The sequence below is a fragment of the Platalea leucorodia genome (genome assembly GCF_965183815.1).
Source record: "Platalea leucorodia genome assembly, chromosome: 10".
Classification (NCBI taxonomy): domain Eukaryota; kingdom Metazoa; phylum Chordata; class Aves; order Pelecaniformes; family Threskiornithidae; genus Platalea; species Platalea leucorodia.
The window spans coordinates 20,655,438-20,672,053 of NC_138832.1; the positions used below are offsets into that span (position 1 = coordinate 20,655,438).

At 41.4% G+C, this 16,616-nt stretch overlaps 1 protein-coding gene across 1 annotated transcript in view; it reads right to left on the reverse strand.

The window, feature by feature from the left end:
- COL4A6 (collagen type IV alpha 6 chain) overlaps window positions 1-16,616 on the reverse strand; it is a gene marked incomplete at its 5' end in the record, with an annotated part of 136,116 nt that overhangs the window by 31,040 nt on the left and 88,460 nt on the right. Inside the window, 11 exons of the mRNA XM_082322883.1 lie at window positions 578-631; window positions 1,855-1,899; window positions 2,822-2,881; window positions 4,308-4,361; window positions 5,420-5,512; window positions 6,208-6,249; window positions 6,386-6,421; window positions 7,076-7,138; window positions 7,554-7,589; window positions 9,074-9,142; window positions 11,522-11,638. Coding sequence (XP_082179009.1) covers window positions 578-631; window positions 1,855-1,899; window positions 2,822-2,881; window positions 4,308-4,361; window positions 5,420-5,512; window positions 6,208-6,249; window positions 6,386-6,421; window positions 7,076-7,138; window positions 7,554-7,589; window positions 9,074-9,142; window positions 11,522-11,638 — 669 coding nt within the window. The remainder of the gene's footprint in view (window positions 1-577; window positions 632-1,854; window positions 1,900-2,821; window positions 2,882-4,307; window positions 4,362-5,419; window positions 5,513-6,207; window positions 6,250-6,385; window positions 6,422-7,075; window positions 7,139-7,553; window positions 7,590-9,073; window positions 9,143-11,521; window positions 11,639-16,616) is intronic.

Consider the following 16,616-nt stretch of genomic DNA (forward strand, 5'->3'; position numbering starts at 1 on the left):
ATTTCACATGTCTGCCAACCATATACCAGTCTTGGTGGCAGATAAGTGTTTTTCACAGCAAACTACTATCCAACCATTTTCCACTCAGTTTCCAGATGTCTGACTGCCCAAGTTGTGAGCTACCCAGAAAATGTCTGCTATGCATCGCCTACCTCCAGTACGAGAAATTGAACACATGCTTTTCAGGCTTGTCAATACTTGTAGATCTGTGATCTAAGACTTCAGATAGCCTTGGCAACTATCTTAACGTCCACTTACTTCCATCTAATCTTGCCTCAATTGTCCAGTAAATATGGCATTGGTGTAAGGATAAAGGAGACCAGAGAGACTACACCTACAATTGTAAGTCACGAAGTTACATGAATGAACATTGTAAAGGTATTAAAATATCCGAGTGTTCATAGTTCAGCAACCATTCATTTTTATCCTTAACAACAAAGTAAATGAGGAACTGAAACTTACTGAGAATTAGTGATACAGAGGTAAAGAAGAGATTTGATAGGGGCAATGATACTTATTTATTCATGCAAATATCTTTAAAAAAGCAATGCTTTAGTATTGTCATGTGAGAAGTTACCTTCATGCCTTCAACTCCATCCAGTCCTGGATAGCCTGGAACACCTGGATGACCCTGCAAAGTCACACAGGGGAGCATTGTTATACAGTGAGACAACAAGACAGTGGCATTATTTGTTAGCTGAGACATCTGCAGTGCCTGGAGTTGAATCACAAACCCAATTCATTGTCCTACCAAACATTTGCAGAAGAAATAAAGAAAAAGAAAACTGATGGCATCAGTTTCTCAGCACTCACAAAATAGAAGAGCTCCTTCAGGCCTCTGTGTGCTGAAAAGATGGTGAGAACTTGTGAGCAGGCATGAGGGCGCCCAAATCAGGAGGACACCTTGGAGTTCTCACAGAACTGTAGAAATGCTTGTGGAGCGAGGAGTCTAGAACTTTATTTTCCTTGTCCCCCACTTTGTTTCCCCTCCAACAAATTACTGGCACCAAAACATTTAAAGTGACACTGGGCGATCCAGCTCTCCCGCTACCCATTTCCTGGCAGTATTCTCAGGGACACCGAAATTCCCCTTCTGAGTGCGTGACTGGAAATCTACACAGGAGTGACCTACTGTTCTCTATTGGGTAACATATTCAAATATTCAACCTGGCCCAGTATGGATTGCAAATCCCACTGCCACTGCAGACAAAATGGGATATTCCAAGAGCTCTGGAGCAGGGAGCCTCAACTTTAAACCTTGCCCATGATTCTGAAGTCTTGGACAGCTGTAGGCCCCAATACAGACCAAACACAGTATTGTTGCGAAACTTGTCATAAAGGGCTTGTTTTTAACCATATAATTTTAACATATAGATATGAATTAGATTATATTGGAGATACCATCACCTTCAGTATATCTTTAAAAGGACATACATAAACCAAAATATACAGGAAAGTGACTGAATTCCAGGCTGCAAAATGAAAATGGTATTTCTGAAAGCTGCTTTCTTGAACAGCTTCTACTACTGTATCTGCAAGTGGAAGTGCTTTAACACGTTTTCAGCCACTTGACCACCTGGCCATTTCCACCCCCAAAAGGGGACAAGTGGGAGAGTTGATTGTTCCAGGAGGGAATGTACAATTTCCAGTCTGTGGAGGTGGTCCTCTGAATACGTACGGATAACTAGAGAGACAGTTAAATGGATCTAGAGTTTTAAGCGGACTTTCTAGTTAGCTCTCACTAGTTTAATAAGGCAGATGTATTCAACCATCAGAGAACTTGGAGCCACTAGATAAGGAAGTCAGTAGATCTTAACCAGTTAGATGGCTGGTAAAAAATAAAAGAAATTTCACCTTTCTCCCTGGAATCCCGTCAGATCCATCCAGTCCCAAAAGACCCTAGAACAGCAAAAAACCATTAACTTCCAGAGGCTCCATCTCAGTCTGGTCTTATTATATCAGGCTCCAAATATCTCAGCACCAAAGGACCAAAAGATAAAACTTTCAAAAGGAGAAGCTACCACTGATTTTCCATATCCCCCAAATATTAACGATCATAACTGAAAGAGTTCAGCAGAATAACTGATAAAAGAAGTCTTATCTTCTTTACCCATTGTCTTTCTAATCAGCGGTTCAAGTTAAATAAGTCATGGTGTCTCAAATTACTAGGAAGTTAGGTAGGTAGTTTGTAATTATAAAGCCATGAAACTTAATGCAGTCAAGGCTTTGTATTTTGACAATTTAGTCTGCACATGCAGAACAGAATGCCTTGGTCTTCTTGTTGTGTATAAGCATGTCTCTGCAGGGTCATGGTGGTTTGAAGGATCTGTGGCTCGTGTGTGACTGAGCATGCTGTTAACTCCCACATTCATTGACTAGTTAGACCAACATCTATTGCCAGCTTGCCCATTTCTTCCCCAAATATCTATCTGTGTTCTCTCGTGGCTGGTTCTGGCACTGGTTGAGAGCTCCCTAAAGCCCCTGCAAGGCATCTTTGTTATCTTCATTTGGACCTCCAGTAAGCTTCCTTTTCTGTGAAGCTTTCAAAAAAACTGGAAAAACACAGGCCCTGCAGTATCAAGACCTCCACTAAGTACTTCCATATGATTTTCTTGGACTGCCTTGTCTATATACATCTTTCATCTCACCTTTAATCTGAGACTTTACTGAGATAAGAACTATCTGTTGGTTCTGTTGTTGTATGGCACTGGCTACTATGGGACCCAGTCCTATGTCTGAGACTTCTACATGCTTTGGGAATGCTTCTGTTGATGAATGGCCCACTTCACGTGTTTGAGAACAGGCACGTAACGTTACCTACCCTGCCACCTGGTAAGCCAGGCACACCTTTTTCTCCTTTTTCTCCAACACCTCCAAAGCCCTGAGGAAAAAATGTCAACATTAAATCTGTGATGTGTTTGCAATTGAATAGCCCAGCCCTAAAACAAAATGAGCACAAACCTCATCTATTAACATAAACAGTACAACAGAGAGACAAGGGGAACTGACTGTTTCCGCTGGGACTCTTTTGCCCCAGAAGGAAAACCTGTATCAACCAGACTTGGCAGTATGTGCAGTACATCATCTTTTTCATTCACAATGACTTCCATCCATTTAAACCACGGCACATCTCTCAGCAGCAAATGCAAGTAACCCCATGCTATAAACAGCAAAGTTCTGTCACTGCTACTCTGTATTGTATTCTACATTTAGAAATTATTTCAAATGTCATTTCTTAACAGCAGCAGCAGCAGCTCAAGGGAGTGCTCAGAGTACCCCTTGTCATTTCTAAAGCCTAAGAATGACACAAAACTAGCATTTTCACGCTCAACATTTGGAAATGTTTTGTGGTTTTCCCAGTCAGCAAGAAGTATCAAATCCAGAGACAGAACACCAGGATTTAATTTCAGCAAAAGTTACAGTAGTTAAGCAATTTTCAGGCTTCAATCTTGAAATATCTTATGGTTGTGGTTAAGTTCACACATATGTTCAACCCCGCCAGCTTCAATGGGCCTCTTGTGATGCATAAAGCTAAACATGCACATAATGGAACATGTCCAGAAAGGCTAATAACAAACTGTGCGTCATGTACAGGTTTTTCTTGCATGTCTTTCTACTAAGAACATCTGTACGTTGAAGTAACTGGCAAACAATTTATCTTATTAGTCAGAAATTCCACAAAATATTTATTCCTTAAACTTATCGAAATAACCTGTGTTTACAAAAGGTTATAAGCTGGGAAATAGCTCTCCGGAATCCAGGGATAAATTGTTGTTCTTGATTCATACAGAGATGCTGCTACACATTCCTGAGTTTATGAGCACTAATGTTAAACGGCCCATTTTAAAACTGGATATATATAGACAGGCAGAAAGATCAGCATGTGCTTTACAACTTTAAAGTAAAATAACAAAAATATGTTTAGACATAATTAAAGGGAAAAAAACCAGGATTTTTTTAAAAAAAATAAGTCTAGCTCGCTGTGGGACATCAAGAAACACTGCCATCAAGTGGCCATGGAAGGGCTATGTCTACTTGCAGGTCTGCAAACTGCAGGTTAGGCGTACTGAAACGATGGCTGCTTTGTAACGTCTGTAGTGGGACAGCATTATCGTCTTTGTATCTCCAGGACAAAAAACTATCAGATTACAGTTACGCTCTTCAAAAAGTCTTGTGGACATTTTAATCAGATTTTCAAAGTACTCTGGTGCCTAGAAACTCCTGTAGAGAACTTGTGAGCTATTCAGAGGGTATTGAGCCATCTAACCCATATTAGGCATATATTAAAAACTCTCCTCTGTCCTTACCGGCACGCCAGGCAATCCTTTGTCTCCAGGGAATCCTTGAGGGCCTGGCTCACCCTGACAAGGGGAAGAGATGAACACAATAAATCACTGTGCCCATGAAAGCAAGCCTTTCCCCAATCCACCCATCATGCTCCTGACTCCTAAAGTAAGGCCTTGTAATTTGTTTGTCAGCAAGTACACTTGATTTGTGTCATCATGTGCCAGGTATAGTGTCTCTCAGCACAGTGCCAGTGCATTCAACAGACTGTCTGTGACCACTTCCCATGGCTTCAAAGACCACTATTTGGGAACTGTTGTTCTACGCTTCTCCACTGCCAGAAGTCAAACTAGAAGCATTTCATATCATCATCTAGGGAACTGGAATATGCACAGTACTTCATGGAAAACAGCAAAATAACACATGATGAGATAGCATAACGTCTTCACAATCCTGCTTACAAATTCAAGGGTGAGCCAAAAGGAATGGCATTTGTTTGAATCTCACCTTAGCTAATGCAACTCCACCAAGTAAGACAACACCTCTCATGTCTTATGCAGGGGCTTAGGGAAGCTCAGACTGGGCTCCCAAACCAGGCTGTAGAGGTCCCAGATTAATTCAGTATGCCTAAATTTCATGTGTGTAGAGAATCTTTAACTCAAGATGCATACAGCTTTAATAAAAATGCTGATGAGCTATATATGTATCTCAGTAAATGCCAGGATAACAAAGTAAAGGAAATAAATCTGATTATTTCAGAGTAGTGTGCATCATAGCCACAGCAAAAGAGCTGGAGCGTTTTATTATTTTTCTAAATGGATTTGGTTTTTTTTGCTTCAGTTGATACAATTTCAGAGGTCCAACAGAAACAAAGACAGTTCATTTATTTTTAGGATTAATGATGAAAACCTTTAAATAGCTTTCAGATTTCTCCTTCTGAGAGGTATGCATTCTCCAGTGGTCCACAATGCTCTGAGCTAAGAATATTTTTATTCAATAGCCATCTGGCAGATTAAACTGGTACAGAAAATTATTTTGATTTGGAAATATAACAGCCCTCAGTGTCCAGTGATTTCATTCAGCCTCGAATGAATGAGCATGGGGAGGGGAGGGCTTGTAAACTGAATTCACAGACCTTTTCTCCTTGCTTCCCTTTTGGAAATCCCATGAATTCCAGTATTCCAGTGGATGGTGGGGGACCTGGAGGGCCAGGCAGCCCTACATCGCCCTGTTGGCAAAAGAGAAAGCTGTTGATATAGGCAGAACATGCTTGATTTCCTATGAAAGTTGCTTGCGAACACATACTTAACATCTGTGTGCCTTAATGCTGGCACAGGACTTTGGTCATGGAAGTCAAAAAGAAAAGAAGACAAGAAACAGTTAGAAATGTAGAATGCTGAAAACCAATTTTAACAGCAGCAGAATCAAGTCCCAAATTGAGAACTTTGAGAAGCCCCATTAAGCCAGTGTAAATCCTCACACAGACTGCAGGACACCCATTTAGGATAGTGAGACTATAAATTACACATCGGTTGACTCAAAGGATATTACGAAAGCCAAAAAGAATGAAGTCAGTAGAATAATTCAATACAAGAGGTGAGGGTCCAAAGAAAGTGACAGACAGACATTCAAAAGACCTCGTGTCTAAGGTCTAAGGACCTCGTGTCTCGAGAACTGTGAAAATACTGCAGTGAATTGAGATTTTCCCCTTCCCTCTCCAGAAAAATCTCCCACCCTTTTTGCCAACAGATAAGGAACCAGCAAGACTCTTTAGTATTTGCACTGTCAATTGCTCCGAGAGAAGAAAAGAAAAAGGAAGAGAAGAAAATGCTAGAATCTAGCCACTTTCTAGAAGATCAAGCTATGGTGAAACACTAGGGTATTATTTCATGCTCTTTCCATAACAGAACAAGTTTCACCTACCTTTTCTCCTTTCTCTCCTTGAAAGCCTAATCCCATGTTACCCTAGGAGAGAAAAAAAAAATAATGAATTAATAATAAAACAACACCAACAACAGCATCACTATCATCTAGGCCCACAACACTGTTAAAAAAGCCAACAATCAGGTATAGAAAGAAGACAGGAAAGGTAGGTACTTACTTTTGGACCTGGTGGCCCAGGGGGACCCATTGGACCCTAAATGTGAACAAGATCAAGATTTTATTTCTTTGTACTTAATTAGGATGCACACAATTGGAGCGATGCTGGGATCTGCAATGGTACCTGAACTTTCACCTCTTGCCCCAAAGCAAAAGTAACTGACACACATGATCTTCAAGTCTTCACGTCTATAATAGACAGCATAGCCCTTTGGTACTGTGGTTAATTAAGAGCAAATTTCAATTTAAAAGCAACAAACACGTAGTTTGTTTTTACCTCCACCCAATAGAAACTCTCTTGTAGTATCTTGAAAAAGCAACTCTTTAGCATATTTCTTGACGACAAAGGCTCCAAAGATGCAGAGCTCAGCATATTCCCTCGAGTCCCAAGACGAGGAAGTGCTCAGAATAGTATAACGTAGTGTTTGTAGACAGCACTCTAGGGCTTTGCAGGAGCCCTCATTCACGATTGCTGCTCTGAACGCTGCTCCAGAGAGGAGCATTCCCTCTTGTGATTAGATTAAACTATCTAAATCCAAGTATTCTATGCTTGAAGTCAGCTGTGCTCATCGGTCCTTTTAGATGCACACACACTTTTGCTCATTGTCATGACACAAATAGAGACAAGGAGGGAAAACTGCCAACATTTTGAACTGCTCTATCAACAAGTGCAACGGTTGAGGTCTCTTACCTGCAAACCTGGCAATCCTATAGGGCCTGCAGAACCTATTGGACCTGGAAAACCTTTTGGGCCCTGTAAGAACAACATAGGACAAATACAGAATGTGTAGCACTCATCAAACCCCAACCAAAGACAAAGTGAGTCTCAGGAAACATTAAGTAATATGCCCTAATTAAGCATGCCAATTTAAATAGTATAACAATCCATTTCACATTATTAGATGTATTTTGAAAATTAAAGTTACAGAGTTCAATGGTAGAAGGGAGTTTGATTTGAAAAAGGAAACATGGAAGAGATAATAGCAAAAATCTGACTTCCTCTACCATAATGCGCTAATTCCATTACAAAGCTGGAATTGCTCATGCTACTGGTATCACACATATAAATACATGGCCTGTTAATCTGAAAAGTCCTTGAGAACCAGTACAAGAAAAATTAGCTACTTAATATTCTTTAAAATCATTATTCCCAAAATTAAATAACTTACAGAAATTCCATCCAATCCAGGAAGACCATTTTCTCCCTAAAAATTATAAATGCATGAGTAAAAATTACATTACGCTATTGCAACAAACTATAAGGAACATTAAGTTTTGTATAAATAGAAATATTTGCTGTTAGTTAATATTAGATCAAGTGTAAATGGGAAAATATTTTGACACCTGTGCTTCCATATTTAAATTGGGTAATGGAGAGATTCCAAAGCTCCGGAGAAATTACAACCATTTTATTTATGGGTAACAAGAGAAACTAAAGTGGCATGAAAAAGAATTTGTATTAATTGTAAAAACACTGGAAAAGACACTATAAAAACTTTCATTACAAAACTACTATAAAATATATAAAAGCATATCGTTATTATATCAAATTATCTGTATTTCCCATAAATACTGAAGTAAATAAAGATCTATTTAACTTTTACCAACTTATGAGTATATATAACGCGGGTAGAATTTTAGAAAAGTTCTTAATTTTCACCAACAAAGTCAGTGTGAGGGGCCTTACATGACGGAATAAAATTCTTAATATTTTCAACATTTAATGAAGCATGAGGCTGCTAAATATTGCCGAATTCAGTACCCCAAGAGGTACTGAATCCTTTGTAGATTTATTCCAGACCTAGTACTTCTGGCAAAAATCAAACCCATGGTAAGCCTGTGAGCGTTTGTTTCAAGGCAACAAAGAACCAAATCTTTTACATGAGCCTATTCAAGAATCTTTTCACTGCTCTGAACCATTAACTGAAATTGTCTATCCATACTTTGTATTTTCTGTACAGGAAATAAAATCACAGACTTGATACAGACATTTCAGGGTGAGGTCCTTATTAGAGAGAGTAAAATCCTGACTTCACAGCAGCAAAGGATGGAATACTATGAGTGGAATATGATATTCATGTATTTAAACTGAGAGTATGACTGATTACTTACTCGTACCCCCTAGTACAAAAATCACTGGGAGGCAGCTGGGATCTCACAGTGGAAATCCTAACATGCACTTGCGAGTCTCCTGAGCTGTTATTTCAACAGAGCTGGCACACGTAAAGGTGCAGTTACAGGAAAGTTCCGAGTGCAGGTGAAGGGCCACTCCTTTGCTACATGTGCACCTAGAAACACATATGCTACCTCATATAAGTCAGGGCAAGCTTACAAGAAATTCCTCACATCCATGGTTTGACACCACAAACAAATGGTGCTAGCTCTCCAGAGACAAGTGAAGGACCAGCAACTACACTGAACAGTAACGGAATGAGCAATGTCCCAGCATCCCAGCGTGGGATGAACAAGATCTCCGCAAAGACCAAGCAATTCCAAGTTCTGCGAGTATTCTGTGTTGTCACTGCTGAAGTTACTACAAGGCCTTTTTCACAGCTCTGCATTCGGGCATACTCAGGTTACCTGTGTCTAACATCGTGAGCAATCTAACCTGCAGCATCAGCCCTGCAACCTGTAGTTCATCAAAGTGTTTCTTGTACTGCATTTTCTCCTATGTGATGGCAAGTCTTACCTTCATTCCTTTAAGACTGCCTTGAACAAAAACAGGTTCTCCTTTAAGGCCTTTTGGGCCAGGATGACCCTGATTAAGGAAAAAAAAAAAAAAAGGTCAAAAATAAATTTCTGAAAAAAATACTGATTTAGTTTTGAAAGAATTTATACTTAGCATAATGAACAAGGCAAACTCCTGGCTCCAGTAAACTGCAAAAGTACCACTGCAGCTTTGTCAAAGAAGCTGTGGTATTATCAGAACTTAAGACTTCCTGCGGCTTTAGAAAAACAAGGCTTTGCAAACATTTTCTCCATTTTTTTCCTGTTTATATTAGATTTCCCTTTTATTTTAGGCCTTCGACAACTTTTAAGATCCTATTTGAATCTGTTTGACACGGTGTAACCCTCCTGTTCATATACATATCAATGCCATCCAGAGGGACCTTGACAGGCTTGAGAGGTGGGCCCACGCGAACCTCATGAAGTTCAACAAGGCCAAGTGCAAAGTCCTGCACATGGGTTGGGGCAATCCCAACCATGGATTGAGGCTGGGTGACGAGTGGATTGAGAGCAGCCCTTTGGAGAAGGACCTGGGGATACTGGTGGATGGAAAACTGAGTATGAGCCATCAGTGTGAGCTCACAGCCCAGAAAGCCAACCGTATCCTGGGTTGCATCAAAAGAAGCGTGACCAGCAGGTCGAGGGAGGTGATTCTGCCCCTCTACTCCACTCTCATGAGACCCCCACCTGGAGCACTGCGCCCAGGTCTGGAGTCGTCAGCACAGGAAAGACATGGACCTGTTGGAGCGAGTCCAGAGGAGGGCCACCAAGATGACTGAGGGGCTGGAGCACCTCCCCTATGAGGACAGGCTGAGAGAGCTGGGTTGTTTAGTATGGAGAAGGCTCTGGGGTGACCTTATAGTGACCTTCCGGTACTTAAAGGGGGCCTACAGCTAAGACTGGGAGGAACTCTTTACCAAAGAGTGTAGTGATAGGACAGGGGATAATGGTTTTAAACTGAAAGAGGGTAGATTTAGATTAGATATTAGGAAGAAATTCTTCACCGTGAGGGTGGTGAGGCACTGGAAGAGGTTGCCCAGAGAAGCTGTGGATGCCCCATCCCTGGAAGCGTTCAAGGCCAGGTTGGATGGGGCTTTGAGGAACCTGGTCTGGTGGAAGGTGTCCCTGCCCATGGCAGGGGGGTTGGAACCAGGTGATCTTTAAGGTCCCTTCCAACCCAAACCATTCTATGATTCTCTCTGTTGTTTAACACTGTAAATTACCAAATTTTGTTTAGAATCAAAGCTGGTAGACTGCATGAATCTTCTGAAAAAGCTGCCATTATAATTCTAGTTTTACTCAATTTATTTTAATCTTGATCATCCCATCCAATTTATCTCAGGTGATTTCATTTAATTGCCAACTTAATTTGAGAGGGTTTGGCTGATCCAAGCAGCTTTCCTTGCCAAAAATGTAATCCTACAAGCATAACAAAATAGAAATTTGAGCAGCAGGTATGAGTAAATCAGTTACTTTAGAAAGCAGTACTTTAATTTGATCTTATTGCTTCAGTATTTTTCAACATCATATGAATTTCAAGTCTGGATGACATGTAAAGATGTCTTAGCATAGTTTAGAAATGCTGAAACAAATGGCATTATTTACATCCCCAGCTGTATTTTCTTCCTCTCCTTCATGTATACGTGCAAAGGAGTTCCATTACATGTATGATTAGTCACATGACCTGTGTTTGCAAGATCAGGCTTTGAATGTGAACAAATATTCAAATATTTGTCAAATATTTTAATATCAAGTCATATTCTTTGCTTACGCTTCAAAAATAACCACATACTTTCATCCTGAAAGGTAGAGGGGGAGAAGTGCTCTCGCAAGTACCACTTTCTGTAAGAGGGAGGTCCAGATGAATAGATATGACACCTAACTTTAAGGTGTCCAATACAGGCTAGATAAAACTCCAACCTGGTAGAAAAGTGCATTCAAAAGTAAAACACATACCCTGGAAAGTAAATCCTATTGACATTCAGTGAGACTGAAGCTTTTGGCTATCTTAGGATCCGAAGGAAGTCATCCAATATTTGATGCATAGACCTGAATGTGTGATAACATCCTTTCCTGAATCAGCATCCACTAACTTGAAACGTTCCAGGTGGAAGATGCTTGACACTTCATGGTTCTTAAAAACTTTATCATGGTTTCTTCTGAGTTAGCGTGAATACTGCCAGTGACAATGGTATAACTTGGTGTGGGAGCATACTGAATTCACCGGATCTTCATTTTCTCCTCAGTGTGGAATTTCAATAAGAAAAGGATACTGAGCTCTAACAATGCTAATAAACTTAGGGTTATTAGGGTTCTTCCTAAGTACTTGGGAGTTACTTTTCCAACAATGGCATGAAAAGCAAATCCTGGCTTAGTGACTACAAAACACCATATTAGAGTTGGGACGTACAGGCAGCCCAGGTGGGCCAGGAAATCCATCTGATCCAGAAACGCCAGGACTCCCAGTGGTACCATTGCAGCCATCGAGGCCAGGCAGACCTCTAGGTCCAGATTGCCCAGGGTGACCCTGTTTAAAGGGAAAAAGACGGAATGACTGACAGGATGCATGATTTTATTAGTAATACTGTCCCCAGAAAAATGATATCTTCCAAATGGCAACACAAAACAAAAGAAACGCACAACTCCCACTCAAGTTCCGTGTATGGCAGACTGCAACAGAACGAGCTTCTTCGGCCAGCATTGTTTATCCTCCCCAAAGCTTAAATCCTAGAACATTGGCTGCATTCATTTAATTACCTTTTTCTCCAAGGGCTAATTTTCTGAAGTACATAACTTGTGCATGAGTAGGTCCCGAAAGGGCAATACTCATCCCACAGCAGTCTGAAATATATGGTATATAACAAAGTGTAAAACAGCACGTAAGGGTGCACCTGACATCAGGAATGGAAGTTGCTTATGTAAAAACAAGGGCAGAAGCAGACTCAACAATACTCAGCATTTATAATTCCAATCTGCTTAAAGTTTCAGTGACTTCTCTTCCTCTCCAGTGTGGATTCTTTCCTTTAATAGTTCAACAGATGTTACAGCTCCAGCATCAGGCCATTCAAGCAAAACAGCTTTTCTTGTTAGAGTAAACTTAAAATCTTAGGCAAAGCAACTGGGAGAAAGACCTAATTAAACTAACAGCATTTAAAAGAAAGCATTTGTAATGGTCAATTATTAATCAAGCAGAGTAGAATACAATTGTACCTAATTCTGATTTCACACCTCTTTTGCCCTGGTATAGCTCTATTAATTTGACTGGAGTTTACACAGCATGGTACTGGTGCAAAGGAGATCAAAGTTTGAGACTTTAGTTACTTTTTCTTCAGTGTCGTATGGATATGTGTAGGCAAAACGCAGAAAGGCAGAACTGTCAGTCACACTACCCGGGTTTCAGGCAGCTCCTTATTCTATCCTCCTTTTCATAGAAATGAGTTCTGTGGCACTCAAAGACAGAGTTTTGTGGCAGGAAGAAAAATGAAACTTATGGAGATAGCATCAGTAACTGACAGTTCTCTCCGTCCCCTCTGTACATCCTGATCTTGACTCATCCCAAAAGTACTTTTGTTTGATCCCAAAGATTCATCCTTAAGATATGGCATTAAACAAGTTATGACTCACACTAGGAAAGTAAAAAAATAAACATGGATAACATGGAGATAAAGCAGAACATTAACAATCCTTCATGCCTGACACTTAAAACAAAACACATCTGTGTTGCTAAAGGTCTTCCCAGTCCAAGCCAATAGCATATGCTCTGACCAACCTCAATGAGAACTTTGGAGTAACGTAAAGCCTTTTAACTAAGGATCTTAAAACACCTTGAAAAAACGTGGGAATGCTATAACATTCATTTTATGGATGAGAAGCTGGGGGTACACAGTAGCAGAGTGACTTTCCCAAGGATGCAGAGCAACTTGGGCCATAATTATGTAAATACTGAAGCTGATCCCTGGTCTCAGCTGCTGCCAAGAGGCCATCGCACACTCCTGCTTACTCACACCTACCTCTTCCCTGTGCTGGCATAAGCACAGGCAGAATAGGCAAGTTAGAGCAGGAAACCAACACAGCAGAGAAATAACTCTTCGGTTTCTTAATGGGGTTAATTTTGAGCCAGATGAGTTCCTTGGTCCCGCTTTTTTGCAACTGCATTGCGATTTGTGCCAACAAAATGGAGAGAAGGGGAGAGCGCCCAGATCTGCTCTCTATCAGTCAATAAGGTGCAAACTGAATGAATGTAAAGTGTGTCGCCGCTACAGGATCAAGGCAGCTCACCCAGACAAGTATAAAGTGGAGATTAAACAGGGCCTCAGGACATGAAATGAAGTCATCCCAAAGCACTAGTATCAGGCACCACAGCATACATAGTACCAGTTGCCCTGATGATTAAAGTCTATTTGTCAAAACACCCACATGTGGTGTGCAAGCAGGGACTTGCCAGGCCCTGGTAAAGTGACAGGAGAAGCCTGAAGCACCAATTTATTGCCACTTATGTTTATCTCTTAGAAATTATTTTGTTTGGTTCCCAAAGCTGGAACAAATCAGTGGCGATCCACCCTCCTCCATCCACGCGGGATGTCATAGCCAAGAGCAATAAGTCTCTGACGGGACGGGCTGTGACTTCAGAGGGAGGCCAGAGTGGTCAATGCCTACCAGGTCTTTCACTTTGTTTACAACACCAACAAAACCAGAAGCTATGTGGGACAAGTGCACATGTATCTGGTTACAACATAAGGTGACCAGCTGCAGGGTTTAGTGAAGCTGAACGGCCAACATCTGCCCCTCAGAGCTAGACACCGGGGAGCCAAGCTGCTAAGCCTTCAGTGCTGGCCAAGAGCCAGCCCATGGCAGGCAGCTGACTGGTGGCCTCATGTCTTGGGAAACGCTTTGGGTGAGATCTCCTCACTCTTGGACCAACACAGCCTGTAAGTGGCCCAAAGGATTTTGATATCCTCCTAACATGTGAGAAGGGCTCACAAAGAGAGGACATAAAGTATGCTGACCACAGTGATTTCTTATGTGTATTAAATAAATGCGTGGCCCTGCCACTTAATCCCATGGCATCCGTGTCTGTGGTTCTGGGCCAAAGCGTGACACAGGCTGACACACACGCACGCACATACACACGCCGTCTCTTTTGCTTTAGGAAAAAAATCCACAGGGTTTACTACTTTCTAGCTAATATGCTATCAGAGTCCACAATGTTTTAAGAACCTTACCTGAGGAGATACCGAGCACCCACAACTGGCTTTCTTGAGAGTTGTAAAGTTCTGGCTTAAATGAACCTTTTCCCCAGGGATTTAAAATACTGATTCAAAGAGCTGTTTTGACCTGAAAAACGGTGGTTAATAGTTTCACTGCTCTCACCTCCTCTAATTCCTGTTTTGGCAGATGTGCCAATTCAGCACAAGCACCTCATTTGACTAAGGCAGAACACTTTTACAGGCTTTACTTATACATGGCAGGGTGACTAGTTTACAGACCTGAATTAAAACACAGGCTGGAGAGATCACTTGTGCTCTCTGTTCTCACAAAAGGAGACATTCCCTGCGAGACAGATAAGGAAACTTGAACTGTTCATCTAGGCCCTTGCTTTATCTGGCTCTTGCTCGTACACTAACACTGTGATCCCAAGGGGCCTCTTTTCTAAATCAAACAGCACAAAGGTGATCCCAACAGGAGAGCTCAACAAATATTTAAAAACAGGGAAACAAATGCAATTAAGGGTGAACACAAAACTAATTAAATAGGCAGTTTCGTGGATTGCTACGGCAGTGGCCTTTTTACAGCCATCGCCAAGTGCTTGCATTTCCCCTAGGAGGGTCACAAAATAGAGGACTTTGCCTCTCCATGTAGCTCTAGCTTTCATGGTACAGACAAGGGCTCACTTCACCTAGAAATATTTCCTTCTAGAACTCCTTGGACAGTTCATGAAAAGCTATATACATCTCCTGGCTCCAGTTCCAGCCTTTGCCAGAGGTGTCCTTGAATCTTGTCCTATAGGAAAAAATAAACTTCCCGAGTAGGGCTAAGGATTTGAGGGTGTCTTCTAAGGATTTGAGGGTTTCTTCTACAGGGTGACACGAAAGGCTAGCAATAAACACATGTAGCTGCTGTATTTACTAGGTTAAAGGGATTAGTCAGGCCAGCTGCAACAACATGATTTACTTACCACCAGCATTCCCCAAGGGAACTCTGTGGAACACCACTTCCCTTAAGGTCAATAGTGGGATTTCCCTCTGAATCACAGCCTTACAGTCCTTTGGCCATGACTAAAATATACCTGCCCACGCTAACACACCTGCATACTACAAAGAACCTCTCTTCATATTTAGATGTTAAATCTTGTGCAGAGATAGCAATATATTTTTAATTCTCTCTTACATGCATCAGCACACACGTGCTCTCTCTCCTTTGCTCTGCATTTCACACATCCACATAATGTGCATACGTTCACATATATTTCACAACAAACCTAAGCTATTCCCTATTCTGAAATGCAGCTGACAAAAGTATAAATATTTTCTCAAGCAGTGGTGGTTGCTATTTTCACCCTAGAATGGAAGTATTTATCTCAATGGTTAGAATGTAAACAGTATGAACCAGTTTCCCTTCCCCGCTTTTCTGTCCTGCAGTTGTGGCACAGAAGAGCCACAGTAGTGAGCACTTTGCTGTTCATGAACAGCAAAATCTACCTCTTACCCATTCGCCCACCTGCAGAATACTGTAAAGCAGACAGAGTAGATCTGCATATGCTGGAGGCTTTGAATCATCTACCTCCCCTACCCTCTCCTTGGAATGCCTGTCGCTGCCAACTACCTGGCAATGGCTGTTGCCGTATCTCTGCCTCCCCTCATTGTTGGGAATCCCCTTTCTCCAGAGCCTCATCTGAAAAAATACCCTGAGAACAGCATGTTCCCACAGTGTGTTCAATTAAATTAAGTATTATGGGAACAGCTTGTTCTCTTCAGAGCTAGAGAGTTGGCTGGTGGGAAAAGAAAAAAATAGCAGCAAGGGAGTAGAGCAGGAGAGAAAACAGGCAAGGATGAGCAGAGGGGGAGAGAAGGACAAGGGCCAGGAAGGAACTGAAATCAAGCTCGTTTACAGGGCCAACTGTGCATTTTCAGACAATCTATCAAAACAATTCAATTTTTGATAGGAAGTAAGAAACCACAGCTCAACTGTTGGAGCTCTTGGCCAGCTGAGGAAGCAGGGAAGATGAGAAAGAGCATGAGTACAGCCTGAAGGCACAAGGATACAGAAGGTGGAAAAATGTCATCAAGAAAAGAAAAAGAATTCTAATACGAGAAGGAGAAAGCAGGATGAGCTAAATAGTGTAGAGAGAGCAGGGAAGTTTGGGGCAACTTCTAAAGCTGGCCCAGCTAAAACTCCCCTGAGCTAAAGTGTCTGTAAGGCATCTTTGCAAAAATCACTGGGGAAACCCAAAGCAAAAGAAAGCTGGCCAAAACACTCCAGGCACATAATTTTTTGTGCCTAGGAAA